Source organism: Salvelinus alpinus, chromosome 9 (genome assembly GCF_045679555.1).
Source record: "Salvelinus alpinus chromosome 9, SLU_Salpinus.1, whole genome shotgun sequence".
Taxonomy (NCBI): domain Eukaryota; kingdom Metazoa; phylum Chordata; class Actinopteri; order Salmoniformes; family Salmonidae; genus Salvelinus; species Salvelinus alpinus.
Genome location: NC_092094.1, coordinates 3335750 through 3359126, shown reverse-complemented (window position 1 = coordinate 3359126; position 23377 = coordinate 3335750). Strand labels below are relative to the sequence as shown.

Here is a 23377-nt window from a genome sequence, read left to right as displayed (position 1 = left end):
ATCGTTGTCTCTGATTGGGAACCATACTTAGGCAGCCCTGTCTATCGTTGTCTCTGATTGAGAACCATACTTAGGTAGCCCTGTCTATCGTTGTCTCTGATTGAGAACCATACTTAGGTAGCCTTTTTTCCCGCCTGTCTTTGTGGGAAGTTGACTTTGTTTAGGGCACTTTGCCTTTGAGCTTCACGGTTAGTTTTTTCGTTTATTGTTTTGTTCGGCGTCATCTTTTATTCAATAAAAGAAAATGTACGCTCACCACGCTGCACCTTGGTCCTCTCCTTTCAACAGCCGTGACAGGGGGGGTATCCTACGAAGCATGTTTGAGGAAATAGCCACGTAATTGGGACGGCAGGTAGTCTAGCTGTTAATAGCGTTGGGCCAGTAACTGAAAGGTCGCTGGTTCGATTCCCTGAGCCAACTAAGTGAAAAATATGCAAATGTGCCCTTGAGCAAGGCATTTAACCCTAATTGTTCCTGTAAGTCTCTCTGGATCAGAGCGTCTGGTTAATGTAAATGTTACTTTGTTCAACTCTGAGTTCTACTCTGAGTTCAACTCGGGATAACCTTTTAGCCTGGTACATTTCTATGGTAATGAATCCTTCAGAACTAACCTGCTCCGATGCAGACTAACGAAAGGCTAACTCCTGAATGAAGGGTCTGAGTCACGAGTTGAGGACCAATTCAATCAGAATCCCTCCCTCTCGAAAATATTGTCATTATTCCCCTTCATTTGAGGAATACGACCGATTATATATATTTTTTTGAATAACAAAAAAAAAATGTGTGTAAAAAAAATTGTCATGTTAAAATATCACATTTAGTAATGACAGCATTTGCTTTCCAAACTGTACATCCGCGTGATTGTATTTTAATATTTGAGAAAGGCCAATGACAGCCACATCCAACCATAGACATATTATCCATAGATGGCAGTTCCCTTTCAAAGTAAAGACTTACAGCCGTTGTTAGTGTTTAACAGTCAAATTGTCAGGTTTAGAGGTTCCAAAACTCTTCTATGGATTGTATGTCTATGGCCACAACAAGCTGTTCTACAGATAGAAGGGGAGATAGGAGTGGGGGGGGGGGCTTGGGCATTGATGAGCACATCAAAGACGGCATTAACGATCACTAATCAAATAAAGACGGCACTTCTAAAAGCCCATTTCACACATCTGGTGAATTATTTGTAAGATAACTTTTCACGTCACTGACTCGGCCCATGGACTGATGTTTCAGCCTTGTCTCAATGAAGAGTTCTGACTCGGCCCATGGACTGATGTTTCAGCCTCGTCTCAATGAAGAGTTCTGACTCGGCCCATGGACTGATGTTTCAGCCTCGTCTCAATGAAGAGTTCTGACTCGGCCCATGGGTTGATGTTTCAGCCTCGTCTCAATGAAGAGTTCTGACTCGGCCCATGGGTTGATGTTTCAGCCTCGTCTCAATGAAGAGTTCTGACTCGGCCCATGGACTGATGTTTCAGCCTCGTCTCAATGAAGAGTTCTGACTCGGCCCATGGACTGATGTTACAGCCCCGTCTCAATGAAGAGGTCGGTGTTCGACTAGCCATGTGTGACATGCACACACAGTTACAAGCCTGCTAGAGTTAGCAGCAGGAGGGCGAGCAACATCCAGCGACGTTGGACGGGATGAAGCCTGAGCTGGAATGTGAAGCTAACTGAAGCTGGTTAGTGTTAGAGAAGCCTGAGCTGGAATGTGAAGCTAACTGAAGCTGGTCAGTGTTAGAGAAGCCTGAGCTGGAATGTGAAGCTAACTGAAGCTGGTTAGTGTCAGAGAAGCCTGAGCTGGAATGTGAAGCTAACTGAAGCTGGTTAGTGTTAGAGAAGCCTGAGCTGGAATGTGAAGCTAACTGAAGCTGGTTAGTGTTAGAGAAGCCTGAGCTGGAATATGAAGCTAACTGAAGCTGGTTCGTGTTAGAGAAGCCTGAGCTGGAATGTGAAGCTAACTGAAGCTGGTTCGTGTTAGAGAAGCCTGAGCTGGAATATGAAGCTAACTGAAGCTGGTTCGTGTTAGAGAAGCCTGAGCTGGAATGTGAAGCTAACTGAAGCTGGTTCGTGTTAGAGAAGCCTGAGCTGGAATGTGAAGCTAACTGAAGCTGGTTAGTGTTAGAGAAGCCGGAGATGGAATGTGAAGCTAACTGAAGCTGGTTAGTGTTAGAGAAGCCGGAGCTGGAATGTGAAGCTAACTGAAGCTGGTTAGTGTTAGAGAAGCCGGAGCTGGAATGTGAAGCTAACTGAAGCTGGTTAGTGTTAGAGAAGCCTGAGTAGATCTACAGTGTACATTGGGAAAGTATTCAGACCCCTTGATTTTTTTCCACATTTTGTTACGTTACAGCCTTATTCTAAAATTGATAATAACATAATATTTCCCTAATCAATCTACACACAATACCCTATAATGACAAAGCAAAAATAAGTTTAGAATTTTTTGCAAATGTATAAAAAAATAAGTATTACATAAGTATTCTGACCCTTTACTCAGTACTTTGTTGAAGCACCTTTGGAAGCGATTACAGCTTCGAGTCTTCTTGGGTATGACGCTACATGCTTGGCACACCTGTATTTGGGGAGTTTCTCCCATTCTTCTCTGCAGATCCTCTCAAGCTCTGTCAGGTTGGATGGGGAGCGTCACTGCACAGCTATTTTCAGGTCTCTCCAGAGATGTTCGATTGGGTTCAATTCCAGGATCTGGCTGGGCCACTCAAGGACATTGAGACTTGTCCCGAAGCCACTCCTACGTTGTCTTGGCTGTGTGCTTAGGGTCGTTGTCCTGTTGGAAGGTGAACCTTCACTCCAGTCTGAGGTCCTGAGCGCTCTGGAGCAGGTTTTCATCAAGGATCTCTCTGTACTCCCTGCTGCTGAAAAACACCCCCACAGCATGATGCTGCCACCACCATGCTTCAAGTAGGGACGGTGCCAGGTTTCCTCCAGATGTGACGCTTGGCATTCAGGCCAAAGAGTTCAATCTTGGTTTCATCAGACCAGAGAATCTTGTTTCTCATGGTCTGAGAGTCCTTTAGGTGCCTTTTGGCAAACTCCAAGCGAGCTGTCATGTGCCTTTTACTGAGGAGTGGCTTCCGTCTGGCCACTCTACCATAAAGGCCTGATTGGTGGAGTGCTGCAGAGATGGTTGTCCTTCTGGAAGGTTCTCCCATCTCCACACAGGAACTCTGGAGCTCTGACAGAGTGACCATCGGGTTGTTGGTCACCTCCCTGACCAAGGCCCCCGATTGGCCGGGCGGCCAGCTCTAGGAAGAGTCTTGGTGGTTCCAAACTTCTTCCATTTAAGAATGATGCCACTGTGTTCTTGGGGACCTTCAATGCTGCTGAAATGTTTTGGTATCCTTCCCAGATCTGTGCCTCGACACAATCCTGTCTCGGAGCTCTACGGACAATTCCTTCGACCTCCTGGCTTGGTTTTTGCTCTGACATGCACTGTCAACTGTGGGACCTTATATAGACAGGTGTGTGCCTTTCCAAATCATGTCCAATCAATTGAATTTACCACAGGTGGACTCCATTCAAGTTGTAGAAACATCTCAAGGATGATCAATGGAAACAGGTTGCACCTGAGCTCAATTTCAAGGCTCATAGGAAAGGGTCTGAATACTTACGTAAATAAGCTATTTCTGTTTTAAATTTTTACAAAATTTGCAAAAATGTCTAAAAACTTGTTTTCGCTTTGTCATTATGGGTTATTGTGTTTAGATTGATGAGGAAATTGTTTAAATTCATCAATTTTAGAATAAGGCTATAACGTAACAAATTGGGGAAAAAGTCAAGTGGTCTGAATACTTTCCGAATGCACAGTAGCTTGCTTCGTACGCCACCCCTCGGGTGTGTTACATACCTGTACTTGGCCACAGTGTTTGTGTACACCGAGTTGTTGACGTTGTAGTAATACTCATCGGGCGGCATGACACCTGGCAGAAAACAGACAAGAGACACTTTGGTAAATGTCTTGTTTACTCGAGCAACAGGGTTGCTACGACCAATAAGCTAAATAGCTTACCTAGTCTGCATGACAACGAAATCAGTTGCAATACATTTGCATGACATTTGAGTCATTTAACAGACGCTCTTATCCAGAGTGATTTACAGTTAGTGGATTCATTTTAAGATGGCCCCGGTGAGATAACCACAGGTGAGACAACCGAATATCACAGTAAGTACATTTTAACCTCATACTAGCTATCATTATAGTTAGTACTAGCAATACACTGACATCAGTTGGCCTGATTATTTATAAACAATACGTTTACGGAGTGTCCCTTTACCTAAGATGTGGTACTCCTGTTCTTCAGTGCTCCAGGTTACCCTGGAAACCCAGTAATCAGCCACGCCCCAAATCACTTCACTGCCACGCCCCTCTGTGAACATAGACATGTCCTAGAAGAGAGACAGGTTGCAGGTCTTTAAAGTGTAGGTAATATGGTGGAAGCAGCCATCACTACATTGCTAATACCTTTTCCCTTCAGATCAGAAAATAACAAGGCCCAAAGGAGAAGCGCCAGGGATCCGGCTGCGGATGACTGGCCTAGATGTGACCATACCCGTGTGAGGTAGTGTTTGGGTCAGGTGTTACCCGTGTGAGGTAGTGTTGGGGTTAGGGTGTTACCCGTGTGAGGTAGTGTTGGGGTTAGGTGTTACCTGTGTGAGGTAGTGTTGGGGTTAGGTGTTACCCGTGTGAGGTAGTGTTTGGGTCAGGTGTTACCTGTGTGAGGTACAGGTAGTGTTGGGGTTAGGATGTTACCTGTGTGAGGTAGTGTTTGGGTCAGGTGTTACCTGTGTGAGGTACAGGTAGTGTTGGGGTTAGGGTGTTACCCGTGTGAGGTAGTGTTGGGGTTAGGTGTTACCTGTGTGAGGTAGTGTTGGCGTTAGGTGTTACCTGTGTGAGGTAGTGTTGGGGTAAGGAGTTACCTGTGTAAGGTAGTGTTTGGGTCAGGTGTTACCTGTGTGAGGTACAGGTAGTGTTGGCGTTAGGTGTTACCTGTGTGAGGTAGTGTTGGGGTAAGGAGTTACCCGTGTGAGGCAGTGTTGGGGTCAGGTGTTACCTGTGTGAGGTAGTGTTGGGGTTAGGTGTTACCTGTGTGAGGTAGTGTTGGGGTAAGGAGTTACCTGTGTAAGGTAGTGTTGGGGTCAGGTGTTACCCGTGTGAGGTAGATGTAGTGTTGGGGTCAGGTGTTACCTGTGTGAGGTAGTGGTGGGGTCAGATGTTACCTGTGTGAGGTAGTGGTGGGGTCAGGTGTTACCTGTGTGAGGTACAGGACATGTTGGGGTCAGGTATTACCTGTGTGAGGTAGTGTTGGGGTCAGGTGTTACCTGTGTGAGGTAGTGTTGGGGTCAGGTGTTACCTGTGTGAGGTAGTGTTGGGGTCAGGTGTTACCTGTGTGAGGTAGAGGTAGTGTTGGGGTCAGGTGTTACCTGTGTGAGGTAGTGTTGGGGTCAGGTGTTACCTGTGTGAGGTAGAGGTAGTGTTGGAAGGCCAGAGTAACGTCTCCGTTGATGTGGATCTCTTGTTGTCCGTATATATCTTCAGGACACACCTCTCTCCCTGACACAGCACTTTCCCACGGGAACTTTAGTCCCTGGTAGGACAACATCATATCTCATCAGAACACACTGACCCACATACACTATAATACACTACACTATAATACACTACACTACACTATAATACACTACACTATAATACACTACACTATAATACACTACACTATAATACACTACACTATAATACACTACACTATAATACACTACACTATAATACACTACACTATAATACACTACACTATAATACACTACACTATAATACACTACACTACAAACACAACACACATTACACTACACACACACACTAAACTACAAACACAACACACACACTACACACAACACACACACACACTACACTAAATTACACACACTACACTAAATTACACACACTACACTACATACACTCCATTACAAACACATCACACCTATAAGTACAGTGAGGGAATACATTTCTAGTGTGTGATGTATGATCCTGTGGGACCACAGTGTCTTCAGGAAGTTTTCACACCCCTTGACTTCTTCCACATGTTGTTGTGTTACAGCTTGTTACAACTTTTGTGTCACTGGTCTACACACAATACCCCATAATCTTTACAAATGAATAAAATATGTAATGCCTTGAGTCAATAAGTATTCAACCCGTTTGTTATGACCTTAAGTTCAGGAATACCAATGTGCACGTCAAATAATACGTGTCATGGACTCTGTGTGCAATAATAGTGTTTAACATGGTTTCTGAATGACTACCTCGTCTCTGTACCCCAAACATACAATTATCTGTAAGGTCCCTCAGTCCAGCAGTGAATTTTAAACACAGATTCAACCACAAAGAACAGGGAGGTTTTCCAATGCCTCGCAAAGAAATGGCACCTATTGGTAGATGGGTAATACACAAAACAAAAAAAGCGGACATTGAATATCCCTTTGAGCATGGTCAAGTTATTAATTACACTTTGGATTGTGTATCATAACTCTGTGTAGATAGGTGAGAAGAAGAATGTTTTAAAATCTATTTAATCCATTTTGAATTCAGGACGTAACAACAACAAAATGTAGAGAAGGTAAAAGGGAATACTTCCTGAAGGAACTGTAATGTATGCCTTCACATGACACTCAACAACACACAGTATGAACAAGATACAGATGTCTACTTGAAGCTGAAATCACTATAGTCACTAATACGGTACCTAACAATCACACAATATGACGCCAACTATAAAACTTGCAGCCAGAAGATCATGACGAGGCCTGACTGTGAATAGGGAGTGTGTGAACACATGGCTTCAGAGAGACAGAGAGACAGTACCTTGTAGCCTTGCTTCTCGGCATTGTCCTTAGCGCCATCCACTGTCCTCACCCGGTACTCAAGCACGGCCCGGGCTAACTGAGGGTAGAAGAGACCAATACTGGGGTACATCCAAGTGTCCTATACAGGGAGACAGAGGGGAAGGACATTTCAGTCACACTAAAAGCCACATGGTTCAGTAGGTAGAGGTTACCCTAAACACAATGTACCCTCTCCTCGAGTACAGCTAGTTCCGCTTATGTGTTGTAATCCGGTACACCTGATTGGTCAACCAACCACCTTCCCTTCATTGGTTACATCCTGAAATAAAAAGAACATTGTCCTCACCTGGTCCCAGAACACGTGTCCCCAGTAGTCTTGTCCTGAGCCCCCGTTAGACAACCCCCCAGGACTGACCCCGCCGAAATGACCGGGCGCCTCGTGTAACGAAGGAAAGGCACTGAGCAGGTAGAACATGCAGCCAATCAGAGCCCTGCTCAGGTCGTCCGGACCAGTCAGCTCCAGCGTGCTGCCCGCCCACAGCTCCTCCCACGCCCGGAGGTGCGAGGGACGAAGGTTCCCATTGGTCATCAGCTCCAGAGCTGTTAACAATTTAAACGCTCATTGACATGACAAGTTTCATTTTCTTTTTATTGGTAAAAAACATTAAAAAACAGTATGTCCAATATACTGTATCCCCAGAGATTTAGAAGTATTAATTAAAACACTTTAAAGTGATAAAAACAAATAAAACATCTACTCACTGTACTTATGTCATGTAATAAAATGCAAATTAATTACTTAAAAATCATACAATGTTATTTTCTGGATTTTCGTTTTAGATTCCGTCTCTCACAGTTGAAGTGTACCTATGATAAAAAAATTACAGACCTCTACATGCTTTGTAAGTAGGAAAACCTGTAAAATCGGCAGTGTATCAAATACTTGTTCTCCCCGCTGTACATCACTACTACAATGGCTGAGTTAAGCTGACGTTAAAAAACTTGAGACGCGGCTGGTCTTGTCATCTTATTACGAAGTATCGCCACACCTCTTGTCATAACGGGCCTCAGTCCGACATGTCCCACTCGAGGTACCGCAGCGGAGACTTCAGCTGCAACTTCATCAAGTTAGCGCTGTTTTCATCATTATGTGACCGTTGACGTTAAGCTTTCACCGTTTTTTTGTTTTTTTTAACGCAGGAGGATAGTTGAGCACACTCCCTTTCTTTACCTGTGTCGTAGTGAGCCTGTACGCTGTCCTGACTGCCCGCCACCGCCACCACGAACCCCCAGCGGGACTGGGCCTGGTCGGGCAGCAGGGTAAGGGAGGGGGTGATGGGGGTCCAGATGATGTGGACGCTGGGACAGACGCCACCAGGGACTTCAGCCGTGGTGGTCCGGCCCTGGATGTAACTAGGGGAGGAAAGGGCTGATTGTGAGCTGAATGCTGGGGCCTTCTGTATTAAAAAGGTTCAATGCAGCAGTTTTTATCTCAATATGAAATCATTTCTGGGTAACAATTAAGTACCTTTCTGTGATTGTTTTCATTTAAAATGATCAAAAAGAAACAACAATAGCTTCTTAGCAAAGAGACATTTCTCAAGCAAGAATTTTGCTCGGACTGTCTGGGAGTGGTCTGAGTGGGGAGGGGACAACTGAAAACTAGCTGTTATTGGCTGAGAGGTTTGGAACTCTTTTCTTATTGGTCCAAGTTTTACTCGCCTGGTAATGTCACAGCTTTTCAAACAGCTCGTACACTAAAAGGGCATTATCATAATTTTCACACTTTCACAGTAGAATTCCAACCTCATAGTGTGGAAATATACACTGAACCAAATATATAAACACAACATGTAAAGTGTTGGTCCCATGTTTCATGAACTGAAATAAAAGATCCCAGAAATGTTCAATAAGCACAAAAAGCTTATTTCTCTCAAATGTTGTGCAGAAATGTGTTCACATCCCTGTTAGCGAGCATGTCTCCTTTGCCAAAATAATCCAAGATAATCCATCCACCTGACAGGTGTGGCATAATCAAGAAGCTGATTAAACAGCATGATGTTTACACAGGTGCACCTTGTGCTGGGGACAATAAAAAGGCCACTCTAAAATGTGCAGTTGTGTCACACAACACAATGTTAATTTCTCTACAATCAGCCGCCTCCAATAGACAAGTGTGTCATTGTAGCAAAGTATTTATAAACAACAAAAAATCAGATCTCTTAAAAGTTTCCTTTATTTTTGTTCTGTAAAATAGATCGTAATTAATTTTGGCCTAATAGACCTGATCTGGCATATTGGTCCAGTTCATTCAATGGCTGTGACACATATTCCAACTTTCAAGGAGCTTTCTATTTTGATTGGGTTATTTTGCCCCCAAAAAAACAACCTTTAGGTCTACCTATAGAAGAAAAAATAAATAACTCTGCATCTCTGCCCAGCCTGAGAGGCCTAAAGGGTGTTTAGCAGTAGCTCTGTAAGTCTGGAGAGAATATTCTCCACTGCTGGTCAGCTCTCCAGGATCCATCGTATGAGCCTGAAGCCCCAGAAACTCGTGTTTCTAAAAATGAATTCAAAAGGCATCGTAGACTGAGGCTAAGGCATTTTTTCCTTTAATTTGTATTTAATTATAAGTCACAGCCTATTGGCGCAATTTATAGACTATAATGATTTAATACAATGAAATGTTGTTTAAATGCTGAACGCTTTTCCCCCCTACCACGTAGGGGTGGTATACAAAAGATAGCTCTATTTGGTAAAAGACCAAGTCCATATTCTGTCAAGAACAGCTCAAATAAGCAAAGAGAAACAACAGTCCATCATTACTTTAAGACATGAAGGTCAGTCAATACAGAAAATGTCAAGAACTTTGAACGTTTCTTCAAGTGCAGTCGCAAAAACCATCAAGCGCTATGATGAAATAGGCTCTCATGAGGACCACCACAGGAAAGGAAGACCCAGCGTTACCTCTGCTGCAGAGGATGAGTTCATTAGAGGTAACTGCACCTCAGATTGCAGCCCAAATATATGTTTCACAGAGTTCAAGTAACAAGACACATCTCAACATCAACTGTTCAGAGGAGACTGTGTGAATCAGGCCTTCATAGTCGAATTGCTGCAAAGAAACAAAGCATGTTTTGTACGACAGCGTGTTCCAGTTCCCGCCAATATCCAGCAACTTCTCACAGCCATTGAAGAGGAGTGGGACAACATTCCACAGGCCACAATCAACATCCTGATCAACTCTATGTGAAGGAGATGTGTCACGCTGCATTAGGCAAATGCTGGTCACACCAGATACTGACTGGGTTTCTGATCCACGCCCCTACCCTTTTTGTTTAAGGTATCTGTGACCAACAGATGCATATCTGTATTCCCAGTCATGTGAAATACATAGATTAGGACCTAATGAATTTATTTGACTGATTTCCTTATATAAACTCAGTAAAACCTTTGAAATTGTTGCATTTAAAAAAAAAAGTTTGTTCAGTGTATATAAAACACAGGAAAATCAAGTCTAAGAGTAGGACTTCTGATCTAGGATCAGTTTGTTATAATGAGTAGATAGGGGCTCTATGAATAAAGGCCCTGGTGTTTCAGTCGTTAGATCAAGTCTAAGAGTAGGCCTTCTGATCTAGGATCAGTTTGGCTTGTTATAATGAGTAGATAGAGGCTCTATGAATAAAGGCCCTGGTGTTTCAATCGTTAGATCTGTGAAAAATAAACCATGGAGAAAGGCTGTATAAACACAATGGTAAAGCACCTACAACACACTGCTGTTACAAAAGAAAGAAGGCCATTGATTCTTTCTGTTTCTGTCCATCTAGCTTCCTTCCTATTTCTCTATTTCTCGTTCCGCCGGGCCATTTATTCTCACCTGGCTCCTTTGTAGTCCGGTTCAGAATGGAACACTATGTCATCGCTTTGAGGCGTGAACCTACTGTCCAGCTTGATTGTGATTGGCTCCTGGGAGGTGCCCTGACGAACCAGCAGGACCTCCATGACCAAGAGGTTGGGATGATGTCGATGGGTGTAGAGAGACTGGGAGGCAATAACACTAACTGTCCTCAGAGAGTGGGTGAATATACCTAGAGAGAGGACAAGAACAAACAAACAAACAAACAAACAAACAGACAGACAGACAGACAGACAGACAGACAGACAGACAGACAGACAGACAGACAGACAGACAGACAGACAGACAGACAGACAGACGCAGTGATACAACTGTAAAACTTGGAAACAATTTAATTCAAACTAGGCTACCTGGGGCGGCAGGTAGTCTAGTGGTTAGAGTGGAGGGGCGGCGGGTAGTCTAATGGTTAGAGAGGCAGGTAGTCTAGTGGTTAGAGAGGCAGGTAGTCTAGTGGTTAGAGAGGCAGGTAGTCTAGTGGTTAGAGAGGCAGGTAGCCTAGTGGTTAGAGAGGCAGGTAGTCTAGTGGTTAGAGAGGCAGGTAGTCTAGTGGTTAGAGAGGCAGGTAGCCTAGTGGTTAGAGAGGCAGGTAGTCTAGTGGTTAGAGAGGCAGGTAGTCTAGTGGTTAGAGAGGCAGGTAGCCTAGTGGTTAGAGAGGCAGGTAGTCTAGTGGTTAGAGAGGCAGGTAGCCTAGTGGTTAGAGAGGCAGGTAGCCTAGTGGTTAGAGAGGCAGGTAGCCTAGTGGTTAGAGAGGCAGGTAGTCTAGTGGTTAGAGAGGCAGGTAGCCTAGTGGTTAGAGAGGCAGGTAGTCTAGTGGTTAGAGAGGCAGGTAGTCTAGTGGTTAGAGAGGCAGGTAGCCTAGTGGTTAGAGAGGCAGGTAGCCTAGTGGTTAGAGAGGCAGGTAGCCTAGTGGTTAGAGAGGCAGGTAGCCTAGTGGTTGGAGCGGCAGGTAGCCTAGTGGTTAGAGGCAGGTAGCCAAGTGGTTGGAGCGGCAGGTAGCCTAGTGGTTGGAGCGGCAGGTAGCCTAGTGGTTAGAGGGGCAGGTAGCCTAGTGGTTAGAGAGGCAGGTAGCCTAGTGGTTAGAGAGGCAGGTAGCCTAGTGGTTAGAGGGGCAGGTAGCCTAGTGGTTAGAGAGGCAGGTAGCCTAGTGGTTAGAGAGGCAGGTAGCCTAGTGGTTAGAGAGGCAGGTAGCCTAGTGGTTAGAGAGGCAGGTAGCCTAGTGGTTAGAGAGGCAGGTAGCCTAGTGGTTAGAGAGGCAGGTAGCCTAGTGGTTAGAGAGGCAGGTAGCCTAGTGGTTGGAGCGGCAGGTAGCCTAGTGGTTAGAGGGGCAGGTAGCCTAGTGGTTAGAGGGGCAGGTAGCCTAGTGGTTAGAGGGGCAGGTAGCCTAGTGGTTGGAGCGGCAGGTAGCCTAGTGGTTAGAGGGGCAGGTAGTCTAGTGGTTAGAGAGGCAGGTAGTCTAGTGGTTAGAGGGGCAGGTAGCTTAGTGGTTAGAGAGGCAGGTAGCCTAGTGGTTAGAGGGGCAGGTAGCCTAGTGGTTAGAGAGGCAGGTAGCCTAGTGGTTAGAGGGGCAGGTAGCCTAGTGGTTAGAGAGGCAGGTAGCCTAGTGGTTAGAGAGGCAGGTAGCCTAGTGGTTAGAGAGGCAGGTAGTCTAGTGGTTAGAGAGGCAGGTAGTCTAGTGGTTAGAGAGGCAGGTAGTCTAGTGGTTAGAGTGGAGGGGCAGAAAGTAGCCTAGTGGTTAGAGTGGAGGGGTGTCAGGTAGTCTAGTGGTTAGAGTGGAGGGGCGTCAGGTAGTCTAGTGGTTAGAGTGGAGGGGCGTCAGGTAGCCTAGTGGTTAGAGGCAGGTAGCCAAGTGGTTGGAGCGGCAGGTAGCCTAGTGGTTAGAGAGGCAGGTAGCCTAGTGGTTAGAGAGGCAGGTAGTCTAGTGGTTAGAGAGGCAGGTAGCCTAGTGGTTAGAGAGGCAGGTAGCCTAGTGGTTAGAGAGGCAGGTAGCCTAGTGGTTAGAGAGGCAGGTAGCCTAGTGGTTAGAGAGGCAGGTAGCCTAGTGGTTAGAGAGGCAGGTAGCCTAGTGGTTAGAGAGGCAGGTAGCCTAGTGGTTGGAGCGGCAGGTAGCCTAGTGGTTAGAGGCAGGTAGCCAAGTGGTTGGAGCGGCAGGTAGCCTAGTGGTTGGAGCGGCAGGTAGCCTAGTGGTTAGAGGGGCAGGTAGCCTAGTGGTTAGAGAGGCAGGTAGCCTAATGGTTAGAGAGGCAGGTAGCCTAGTGGTTAGAGGGGCAGGTAGCCTAGTGGTTAGAGTGGAGGGGCAGCAGGTAGCCAAGTGGTTGGAGCGGCAGGTAGCCTAGTGGTTGGAGCGGCAGGTAGCCTAGTGGTTAGAGGGGCAGGTAGCCTAGTGGTTAGAGGCAGGTAGCCTAGTGGTTAGAGAGGCAGGTAGCCTAGTGGTTGGAGCGGCAGGTAGCCTAGTGGTTAGAGCGGCAGGTAGCCTAGTGGTTAGAGAGGCAGGTAGCCTAGTGGTTAGAGAGGCAGGTAGCCTAGTGGTTAGAGAGGCAGGTAGACTAGTGGTTAGAGAGGCAGGTAGCCTAGTGGTTAGAGCGGCAGGTAGCCTAGTGGTTAGAGGCAGGTAGCCAAGTGGTTGGAGCGGCAGGTAGCCTAGTGGTTAGAGGCAGGTAGCCAAGTGGTTGGAGCGGCAGGTAGCCTAGTGGTTGGAGCGGCAGGTAGCCTAGTGGTTAGAGGGGCAGGAAGCCTAGTGGTTAGAGAGGCAGGTAGCCTAGTGGTTAGAGAGGCAGGTAGCCTCGTGGTTAGAGAGGCAGGTAGCCTAGTGGTTGGAGCGGCAGGTAGCCTAGTGGTTAGAGGCAGGTAGCCAAGTGGTTAGAGGAGGCAGGTAGCCTAGTGGTTGGAGCGGCAGGTAGCCTAGTGGTTAGAGAGGCAGGTAGCCTAGTGGTTAGAGAGGCAGGTAGCCTAGTGGTTAGAGGGGCAGGTAGCCTAGTGGTTAGAGTGTTGGACCAGTAACTGAAAGGTTTCAAGATCGAATCCCAGAGCTGACAAGGTAAAAATCTGTCGTTCTGCCCCCTGAACAAGGCAGTTAACCGACTGTTCCTAGGCCGTCAATGTAAATAAGAACTTGTTCTTAACTGACTTGCCTAGTTAAATAAAATAAAACATATTTTTTAAATAAAGTGATGATGAATGTATCAGCACATTGTATTCAGCCCTTTACATGTCGAGTACACAGACCTCATTATCTGTGGGGTTGTACTCTTTATCTGCAGTGAACCACATGTACCAACGTACCTGTGTGTATCTAGACTGTACCAACGTACCTGTGTGTATCTAGGCTGTACCAACGTACCTGTGTGTATCTAGGCTGTACCAACATACCTGTGTGTATCTAGGCTGTACCAACGTACCTGTGTGTATCTGGACTGTACCAACGTACCTGTGTGTATCTAGGCTGTACCAACGTACCTGTGTGTATCTAGGCTGTACCAACATACCTGTGTGTATCTAGACTGTACCAACGTACCTGTGTGTATCTAGGCTGTACCAACGTACCTGTGTGTATCTAGGCTGTACCAACATACCTGTGTGTATCTAGGCTGTACCAACATACCTGTGTGTATCTAGACTGTACCAACGTACCTGTGTGTATCTAGGCTGTACCAACGTACCTGTGTGTGTCTAGACTGTACCAACGTACCTGTGTGTATCTAGACTGTACCAACGTACCTGTGTGTATCTAGGCTGTACCAACGTACCTGTGTGTATCTAGACTGTACCAACGTACCTGTGTGTATCTAGACTGTACCAACGTACCTGTGTGTATCTAGACTGTACCAACGTACCTGTGTGTATCTAGGCTGTACCAACGTACCTGTGTGTATCTAGACTGTACCAACGTACCTGTGTGTATCAAGACTGTACCAACGTACCTGTGTGTATCTAGACTGTACCAACGTACCTGTGTGTATCTAGGCTGTACCAACGTACCTGTGTGTGTCTAGACTGTACCAACGTACCTGTGTGTATCTAGACTGTACCAACGTACCTGTGTGTATCTAGGCTGTACCAACATACCTGTGTGTATCTAGGTTGTACCAACGTACCTGTGTGTGTATCTAGGCTGTACCAACGTACCTGTGTGTGTATCTAGACTGTACCAACGTACCTGTGTGTGTATCTAGGCTGTACCAACATACCTGTGTGTGTATCTAGACTGTACCAACGTACCTGTGTGTATCTAGGCTGTACCAACGTACCTGTGTGTGTATCTAGGCTGTACCAACGTACCTGTGTGTGTATCTAGACTGTACCAACGTACCTGTGTGTATCTAGGCTGTACCAACGTACCTGTGTGTATCTAGGCTGTACCAACATACCTGTGTGTATCTAGACTGTACCAACGTACCTGTGTGTATCTAGGCTGTACCAACGTACCTGTGTGTATCTAGGCTGTACCAACGTACCTGTGTGTATCTAGGCTGTACCAACATACCTGTGTGTATCTAGACTGTACCAACGTACCTGTGTGTATCTAGGCTGTACCAACGTACCTGTGTGTGTCTAGACTGTACCAACGTACCTGTGTGTATCTAGACTGTACCAACGTACCTGTGTGTATCTAGGCTGTACCAACGTACCTGTGTGTATCTAGACTGTACCAACGTACCTGTGTGTATCTAGACTGTACCAACGTACCTGTGTGTATCTAGACTGTACCAACGTACCTGTGTGTATCTAGACTGTACCAACGTACCTGTGTGTATCTAGGCTGTACCAACGTACCTGTGTGTATCTAGACTGTACCAACGTACCTGTGTGTATCAAGACTGTACCAACGTACCTGTGTGTATCTAGACTGTACCAACGTACCTGTGTGTATCTAGGCTGTACCAACGTACCTGTGTGTGTCTAGACTGTACCAACGTACCTGTGTGTATCTAGACTGTACCAACGTACCTGTGTGTATCTAGGCTGTACCAACATACCTGTGTGTATCTAGGCTGTACCAACGTACCTGTGTGTGTATCTAGGCTGTACCAACGTACCTGTGTGTGTATCTAGACTGTACCAACGTACCTGTGTGTGTATCTAGGCTGTACCAACATACCTGTGTGTGTATCTAGACTGTACCAACGTACCTGTGTGTATCTAGGCTGTACCAACGTACCTGTGTGTGTATCTAGGCTGTACCAACGTACCTGTGTGTGTATCTAGACTGTACCAACGTACCTGTGTGTATCTAGGCTGTACCAACGTACCTGTATGTGTATCTAGGCTGTACCAACGTACCTGTGTGTGTATCTAGGCTGTACCAACGTACCTGTGTGTGTATCTAGACTGTACCAACGTACCTGTGTGTGTATCTAGGCTGTACCAACATACCTGTGTGTGTATCTAGACTGTACCAACGTACCTGTGTGTATCTAGGCTGTACCAACGTACCTGTGTGTGTATCTAGGCTTTACCAACGTACCTGTGTGTGTATCTAGACTGTACCAACGTACCTGTGTGTATCTAGGCTGTACCAACGTACCTGTGTGTGTATCTAGGCTGTACCAACGTACCTGTGTGTGTATCTAGACTGTACCAACGTACCTGTGTATATCTAGACTATACCAACGTACCTGTGTGTATCTAGGCTGTACCAACGTACCTGTGTGTGTATCTAGGCTGTACCAACGTACCTGTGTGTGTATCTAGACTGTACCAACGTACCTGTGTGTATCAAGACTGTACCAACGTACCTGTGTGTATCTAGACTGTACCAACGTACCTGTGTGTATCTAGGCTGTACCAACGTACCTGTGTGTGTCTAGACTGTACCAACGTACCTGTGTGTATCTAGACTGTACCAACGTACCTGTGTGTATCTAGGCTGTACCAACGTACCTGTGTGTGTATCTAGACTGTACCAACGTACCTGTGTGTATCTAGGCTGTACCAACGTACCTGTGTGTGTATCTAGGCTGTACCAACGTACCTGTGTGTGTATCTAGACTGTACCAACGTACCTGTGTGTGTATCTAGGCTGTACCAACATACCTGTGTGTGTATCTAGACTGTACCAACGTACCTGTGTGTATCTAGGCTGTACCAACGTACCTGTGTGTGTATCTAGGCTGTACCAACGTACCTGTGTGTGTATCTAGACTGTACCAACGTACCTGTGTGTATCTAGGCTGTACCAACGTACCTGTATGTGTATCTAGGCTGTACCAACGTACCTGTGTGTGTATCTAGGCTGTACCAACGTACCTGTGTGTGTATCTAGACTGTACCAACGTACCTGTGTGTGTATCTAGGCTGTACCAACATACCTGTGTGTGTATCTAGACTGTACCAACGTACCTGTGTGTATCTAGGCTGTACCAACGTACCTGTGTGTGTATCTAGGCTTTACCAACGTACCTGTGTGTGTATCTAGACTGTACCAACGTACCTGTGTGTATCTAGGCTGTACCAACGTACCTGTGTGTGTATCTAGGCTGTACCAACGTACCTGTGTGTGTATCTAGACTGTACCAACGTACCTGTGTATATCTAGACTATACCAACGTACCTGTGTGTATCTAGGCTGTACCAACGTACCTGTGTGTGTATCTAGGCTGTACCAACGTACCTGTGTGTGTATCTAGACTGTACCAACGTACCTGTGTGTGTATCTAGGCTGTACCAACATACCTGTGTGTGTATCTAGACTGTACCAACGTACCTGTGTGTATCTAGGCTGTACCAACGTACCTGTGTGTGTATCTAGGCTGTACCAACGTACCTGTGTGTGTATCTAGACTGTACCAACGTACCTGTGTGTATCTAGGCTGTACCAACGTACCTGTGTGTGTATCTAGGCTGTACCAACGTACCTGTGTGTGTATCTAGACTGTACCAACGTACCTGTGTATATCTAGACTATACCAACGTACCTGTGTGTGTATCTAGGCTGTACCAACGTACCTGTGTGTGTATCTAGACTGTACCAACGTACCTGTGTGTTAATCTAGACTGTACCAACGTACCTGTGTGTGTATCTAAACTGTACCAACGTACCTGTGTGTATCTAGACTATACCAACGTACCTATGTGTATCTAGACTATACCAACGTACCTGTGTGTGTATCTAGACTGTACCAACGTACCTGTGTGTATCTAGACTGTACCAACGTACCTGTATGTGTATCTAGACTGTAGGAGTGTTGCAGATGCCCTGCCTTCTCCACCTCATCTAGATCCATCCTCACAGCCAGAGGACAGGGGAGATTGGCACGGTGACAGTCCCCGCCCTCGCCGTTATAGACTCCGCCCATGTGCATGATGTCACCGTACACCCTCCAACCCAGCAGCCCATTGGCCAGCGGAGGAAGGAAGCGAGGGTCAAGGGGCAGGAGGTCAGTGGTGAAGATGTAGGGGTCAGCTGGGGTCTCATTGGTCATCGTGGGGAGAGCGTGTCCTCTTCCACTTAGGATGATAAAAGGTTAAATCAATGGTACCTACAACAGAACAGTACAACACACACAGAATGCCTATGTCACAACCAGAATGCCTATGTCCCACACACACACACACACAGAATGCCTATGTCCCACACACACACACACACACACACGCAGAATGCCTATGTCACACACACACAGAATGCCTATGTCACACACACACACACACACACACACACACACACACACACACGCAGAATGTCTATGTCACACACACACACACGCAGAATGCCTATGTCACACACACACGCAGAATGCCTATGTCACACACACACGCAGAATGCCTATGTCACACACACACGCAGAATGCCTATGTCACACACACACGCAGAATGCCTATGTCACACACACACGCAGAATGTCTATGTCACACACACACACGCAGAATGCCTATGTCACACACACACACGCAGAATGTCTATGTCACACACACACGCAGAATGTCTATGTCACACACACACGCAGAATGCCTATGTCACACACACACGCAGAATGCCTATGTCACACACACACGCTGAATGTCTATGTCACACACACACGCAGAATGCCTATGTCACACACACACGCAGAATGTCTATGTCACACACACACGCAGAATGCCTATGTCACACAAACACACACGCAGAATGCCTATGTCACACACACAAACACACGCAGAATGCCTACGTCACACACACACACACGCAGAATGCCTATGTCACACACACACACACACACACACGCAGAATGCCTATGTCACACACACACACACACACGCAGAATGCCTATGTCACACACACACACGCAGAATGCCTATGTCACACACACACACACACACACACGCAGAATGCCTACGTCACACACACACGCGCAGAATGCCTACGTCAAACACACACACACGCAGAATGCCTATGTCACACACACACACGCAGAATGCCTATGTCACACACACACACACACACACACGCAGAATGCCTATGTCACACACACACACAGAATGCCTATGTCACACACACACACACAGAATGCCTATGTCACACACACACACACACACACACGCAGAATGCCTATGTCACACACACACACGCAGAATGCCTATGTCACACACACACACACGCAAAATGCCTATGTCACACACACACACGCAGAATGCCTATGTCACACACACACACACACACGCAGAATGCCTATGTCACACACACACACACACGCAAAATGCCTATGTCACACACACACACACAGAATGCCTATGTCACACACACACACACGCAGAATGCCTATGTCACACACACACACACGCAGAATGCCTATGTCACACACACACACACACACGCAGAATGCCTATGTCACACACACACGCAGAATGCCTATGTCACACACACACACACAGAATGCCTATGTCACACACACACACACACACGCAGAATGCCTATGTCACACACACACACGCAGAATGCCTATGTCACACACACACACACGCAAAATGCCTATGTCACACACACACACGCAGAATGCCTATGTCACACACACACACACACAGAATGCGTATGTCACACACACACACACAGAATGCCTATGTCACACACACACACACAGAATGCCTATGTCACACACACACACACAGAATGCGTATGTCACACACACACACACACAGAATGCCTATGTCACACACACACACACACACAGAATGCCTATGTCACACACACACGCAGAATGCTTATGTTACACACACACACACACACGCAGAATGCCTATGTCACACACACACACACACACACAGAATGCCTATGTCACACACACACACACACACACACACGCAGAATGCTTATGTTACACACACACACACACACACGCAGAATGCCTATGTCACACACACACACACAGAATGCCTATGTCACACACACACACACACACGCAGAATGCCTATGTCACTCACACACGCAGAATGCCTATGTCACACACACACACACACACGCAGAATGCCTATGTCAGTGGCAGATCCACAAACTTCTACTTTAACCCCAGATCCTCCTACAACAGCCCAGTGCTCTACTGTCCTACCCAGACTGACAGGTATTACAGCCCAGTGCTCTACTGTCCTACCCAGACTGACAGGTATTACAACAGCCCAGTGCTCTACTGTCCTACCCAGACTGACAGGTATTACAACAGCCCAGTGCTCTACTGTCCTACCCAGACTGACAGGTATTACAGCCCAGTGCTCTACTGTCCTACCCAGACTGACAGGTATTACAACAGCCCAGTGCTCTACTGTCCTACCCAGACTGACAGGTATTACAACAGCCCAGTGCTCTACTGTCCTACCCAGACTGACAGGTATTACAACAGCCCAGTGCTCTACTGTCCTACCCAGACTGACAGGTATTACAACAGCCCAGTGCTCTACTGTCCTACCCAGACTGACAGGTATTACAACAGCCCAGTGCTCTACTGTCCTACCCAGACTGACAGGTATTACAACAGCCCAGTGCTCTACTGTCCTACCCAGACTGACAGGTATTACAGCCCAGTGCTCTACTGTCCTACCCAGACTGACAGGTATTACAACAGCCCAGTGTTCTACTGTCCTACCCAGACTGACAGGTATTACAACAGCCCAGTGCTCTACTGTCCTACCCAGACTGACAGGTATTACAACAGCCCAGTGCTCTACTGTCCTACCCAGACTGACAGGTATTACAACAGCCCAGTGCTCTACTGTCCTACCCAGACTGACAGGTATTACAACAGCCCAGTGCTCTACTGTCCTACCCAGACTGACAGGTATTACAACAGCCCAGTGCTCTACTGTCCTACCCAGACTGACAGGTATTACAGCCCAGTGCTCTACTGTCCTACCCAGACTGACAGGTATTACAACAGCCCAGTGTTCTACTGTCCTACCCAGACTGACAGGTATTACAACAGCCCAGTGCTCTACTGTCCTACCCAGACTGACAGGTATTACAACAGCCCAGTGCTCTACTGTCCTACCCAGACTGACAGGTATTACAGCCCAGTGCTCTACTGTCCTACCCAGACTGACAGGTATTACAACAGCCCAGTGCTCTACTGTCCTACCCAGACTGACAGGTATTACAGCCCAGTGCTCTACTGTCCTACCCAGACTGACAGGTATTACAACAGCAGTAGACCTAACTTCCATTTAGCATTTTAACCCGTTGTTTAGTTACTTATTGATGTGTTATATTATTATTGTATGTGAGCTTCTGTATGCTAAAAGTCAGCCGTCAGCTGCAAAATGGTGTTTCCTACTATTAAGATAAACGTTAAAATATATATATTTGATATATTTGTTTGATATATTTGATATATCATATATTAATTTATATTTCATATATACTTACCACACAAGGGACAGTTTGGGTATAAGTAAATGAGAATAGTAGAGCCTATAGTTTATCAAAGAGAGAAAACTACAGCGAAAAAACAAAGAGAAACATGCATTAGTCAAGTGTCATACTGTAACTGTATAGTGTAATAGTATTGAACTGAAATGACTGCTCTAGATCAACTGAAATGTGCTGAAAGCCCCATTACTGAAACCACTGCAGTTCTAACCAGTGAAAACCAATGTGACATCTGGTTTTTGTTGTTGTCACAAAGCACTCCTCCTGACATGTGATGTGTCATACGTGTGTGAGTGAGATTAAAACACACGACAATAAAAAAAAGTAGATCCCCTCACCAAAACACAAAGAGCAGCATGACATAGTGAATTAATCTCATGATCACGAGAAAGTAAACCGTAAGGAATGATGAGAAGATGATAACGGCAAAAAAAGTTCATGGCGACCCGTTAAATGCCGAGGAGCAACAAGTCTTAAACCCAACTCTGGTCAGCGTCAGTCTCTTTTCATGTGAAAACTGTTGCTGTCTACAGACGCAGTAATTCTCAACAATTCCTTGATATTTCTGACCGGGGAACCGTCGCACACTCACGTGAGAAGAAGGGGGGCATCCGCCGTTACCGGGGATGAAAGGAATGCAGAAAATAAGTGAAGAATAAGAAAGAAATTTAAAATAAACAGGTAAAATGTCTCACATGAGTAGAACAAATATCTGGAACTAAACGAAGTATTGATCTTCCCGAGCCCCAATCTTGTATTTATTTGAAAAGAAAATCCTAAAGGTACTGCCAGTTCTTCTTCCAGACTGTATAGAAGAAAACAAAATGTAGGTTACTCTCCCGTATGGAACTATGTAGGGGGAGGAGGCATAGCGAGGGGTTCCACTAGTTACCACAGACACAAAGTCAAAATGGGCAATATCGTACAAATTCATGAAAACGTTGTTTTTTTGTCTTAATTTAAGGTTAAAGTTAGGCATAAGGTTAGCAGTGTGGTTAAGGTTATGGTTAAGGTTAGGTTTTAAATCACATTTTGAAATTTGAAGAAATGGGCCGGGCGTATAACTTTGTGGCTGTGGTAACTAGTGACGACCATATCAAGGCTGGTCAACGGACAAACCTGGACAGGATTCCTAGAATACGGATTGAATTTAGATGAGTTGGATTGGGTTTCTAAGGGATGGAAATGGACCCATGATTTTTTTGTGAACATTTAGATGGTAAACCACGTCTCAGCCGCAGCGAACCCTCGCAGCGATGTTTCTAGGCATTGATATATCGAAGTCAGATCGTCATTTAAATGCATTCTGATAGGATCTTAATACGCTAGTAGTCTATGTCAGGGACAACTACCCCCCCCTAAGAACAATGTCCAACTGCTGACGCAAACAAGTAAAGTTTGGTAAAAAATAAATAAGGTATGTGGATGATGGTCCTGCAGGAAAACAAACTATTAAGGGAAATAAGTGGCTAACATTTACACTTTTTTTAGTTGTTTAATTAAATATTGTCTTTGGAGAAGGTGTATTTTCCCCCAATTACTGGGGTAACTGTCTCACAACCTGCCCCCCCCCCCCTTCCCCCAGGCCCCAGAAGATCAGTGTGTAAAAATCTATAGTATCATTTTTATTTGGACATTTTTCCATTTATTAACTCTTAAAAGCTCAAATCTAGGTATCTTATTTTAATTAAATCAAATACGGAGAAACTTCATTTGATGGCACGGAGAAACTTCATTTGATGGCACGGAGGAACTTCATTTGATGGCACGGAGAA

At 45.8% G+C, this 23377-nt stretch overlaps 1 protein-coding gene across 7 annotated transcripts in view; it reads right to left on the bottom strand.

The window, feature by feature from the left end:
• Window positions 1-22455, bottom strand: part of pgghg (protein-glucosylgalactosylhydroxylysine glucosidase) — a 36826-nt gene extending 14371 nt beyond the window's left edge. The window contains exons 1-10 of one of the 7 annotated variants that reach the window (XR_011676724.1): window positions 21941-22455; window positions 21600-21668; window positions 17928-18217; window positions 10736-10946; window positions 8090-8271; window positions 7205-7458; window positions 6878-6997; window positions 5475-5606; window positions 4296-4407; window positions 3869-3941 (exon numbers count right to left, since the gene is read on the bottom strand). Coding sequence is in view for 6 of the 7 variants with exons in the window: in XM_071415681.1 (XP_071271782.1) it covers window positions 3869-3941; window positions 4296-4407; window positions 5475-5606; window positions 6878-6997; window positions 7205-7458; window positions 8090-8271; window positions 10736-10946; window positions 17928-18217; window positions 21600-21668; window positions 21941-21981 (1484 nt within the window). In the remaining variant the exon portion in view is untranslated. Of the gene's footprint in view, window positions 1-3868; window positions 3942-4295; window positions 4408-5474; window positions 5607-6877; window positions 6998-7204; window positions 7459-8089; window positions 8272-10735; window positions 10947-17927; window positions 18250-21599; window positions 21669-21940 lie in introns of all 7 variants that reach the window. The other 6 variants (XM_071415681.1, XM_071415683.1, XM_071415682.1 and 3 more) reach the window with 6 other exon arrangements.
• Between the last annotated feature and the right edge of the window lie 922 nt (window positions 22456-23377).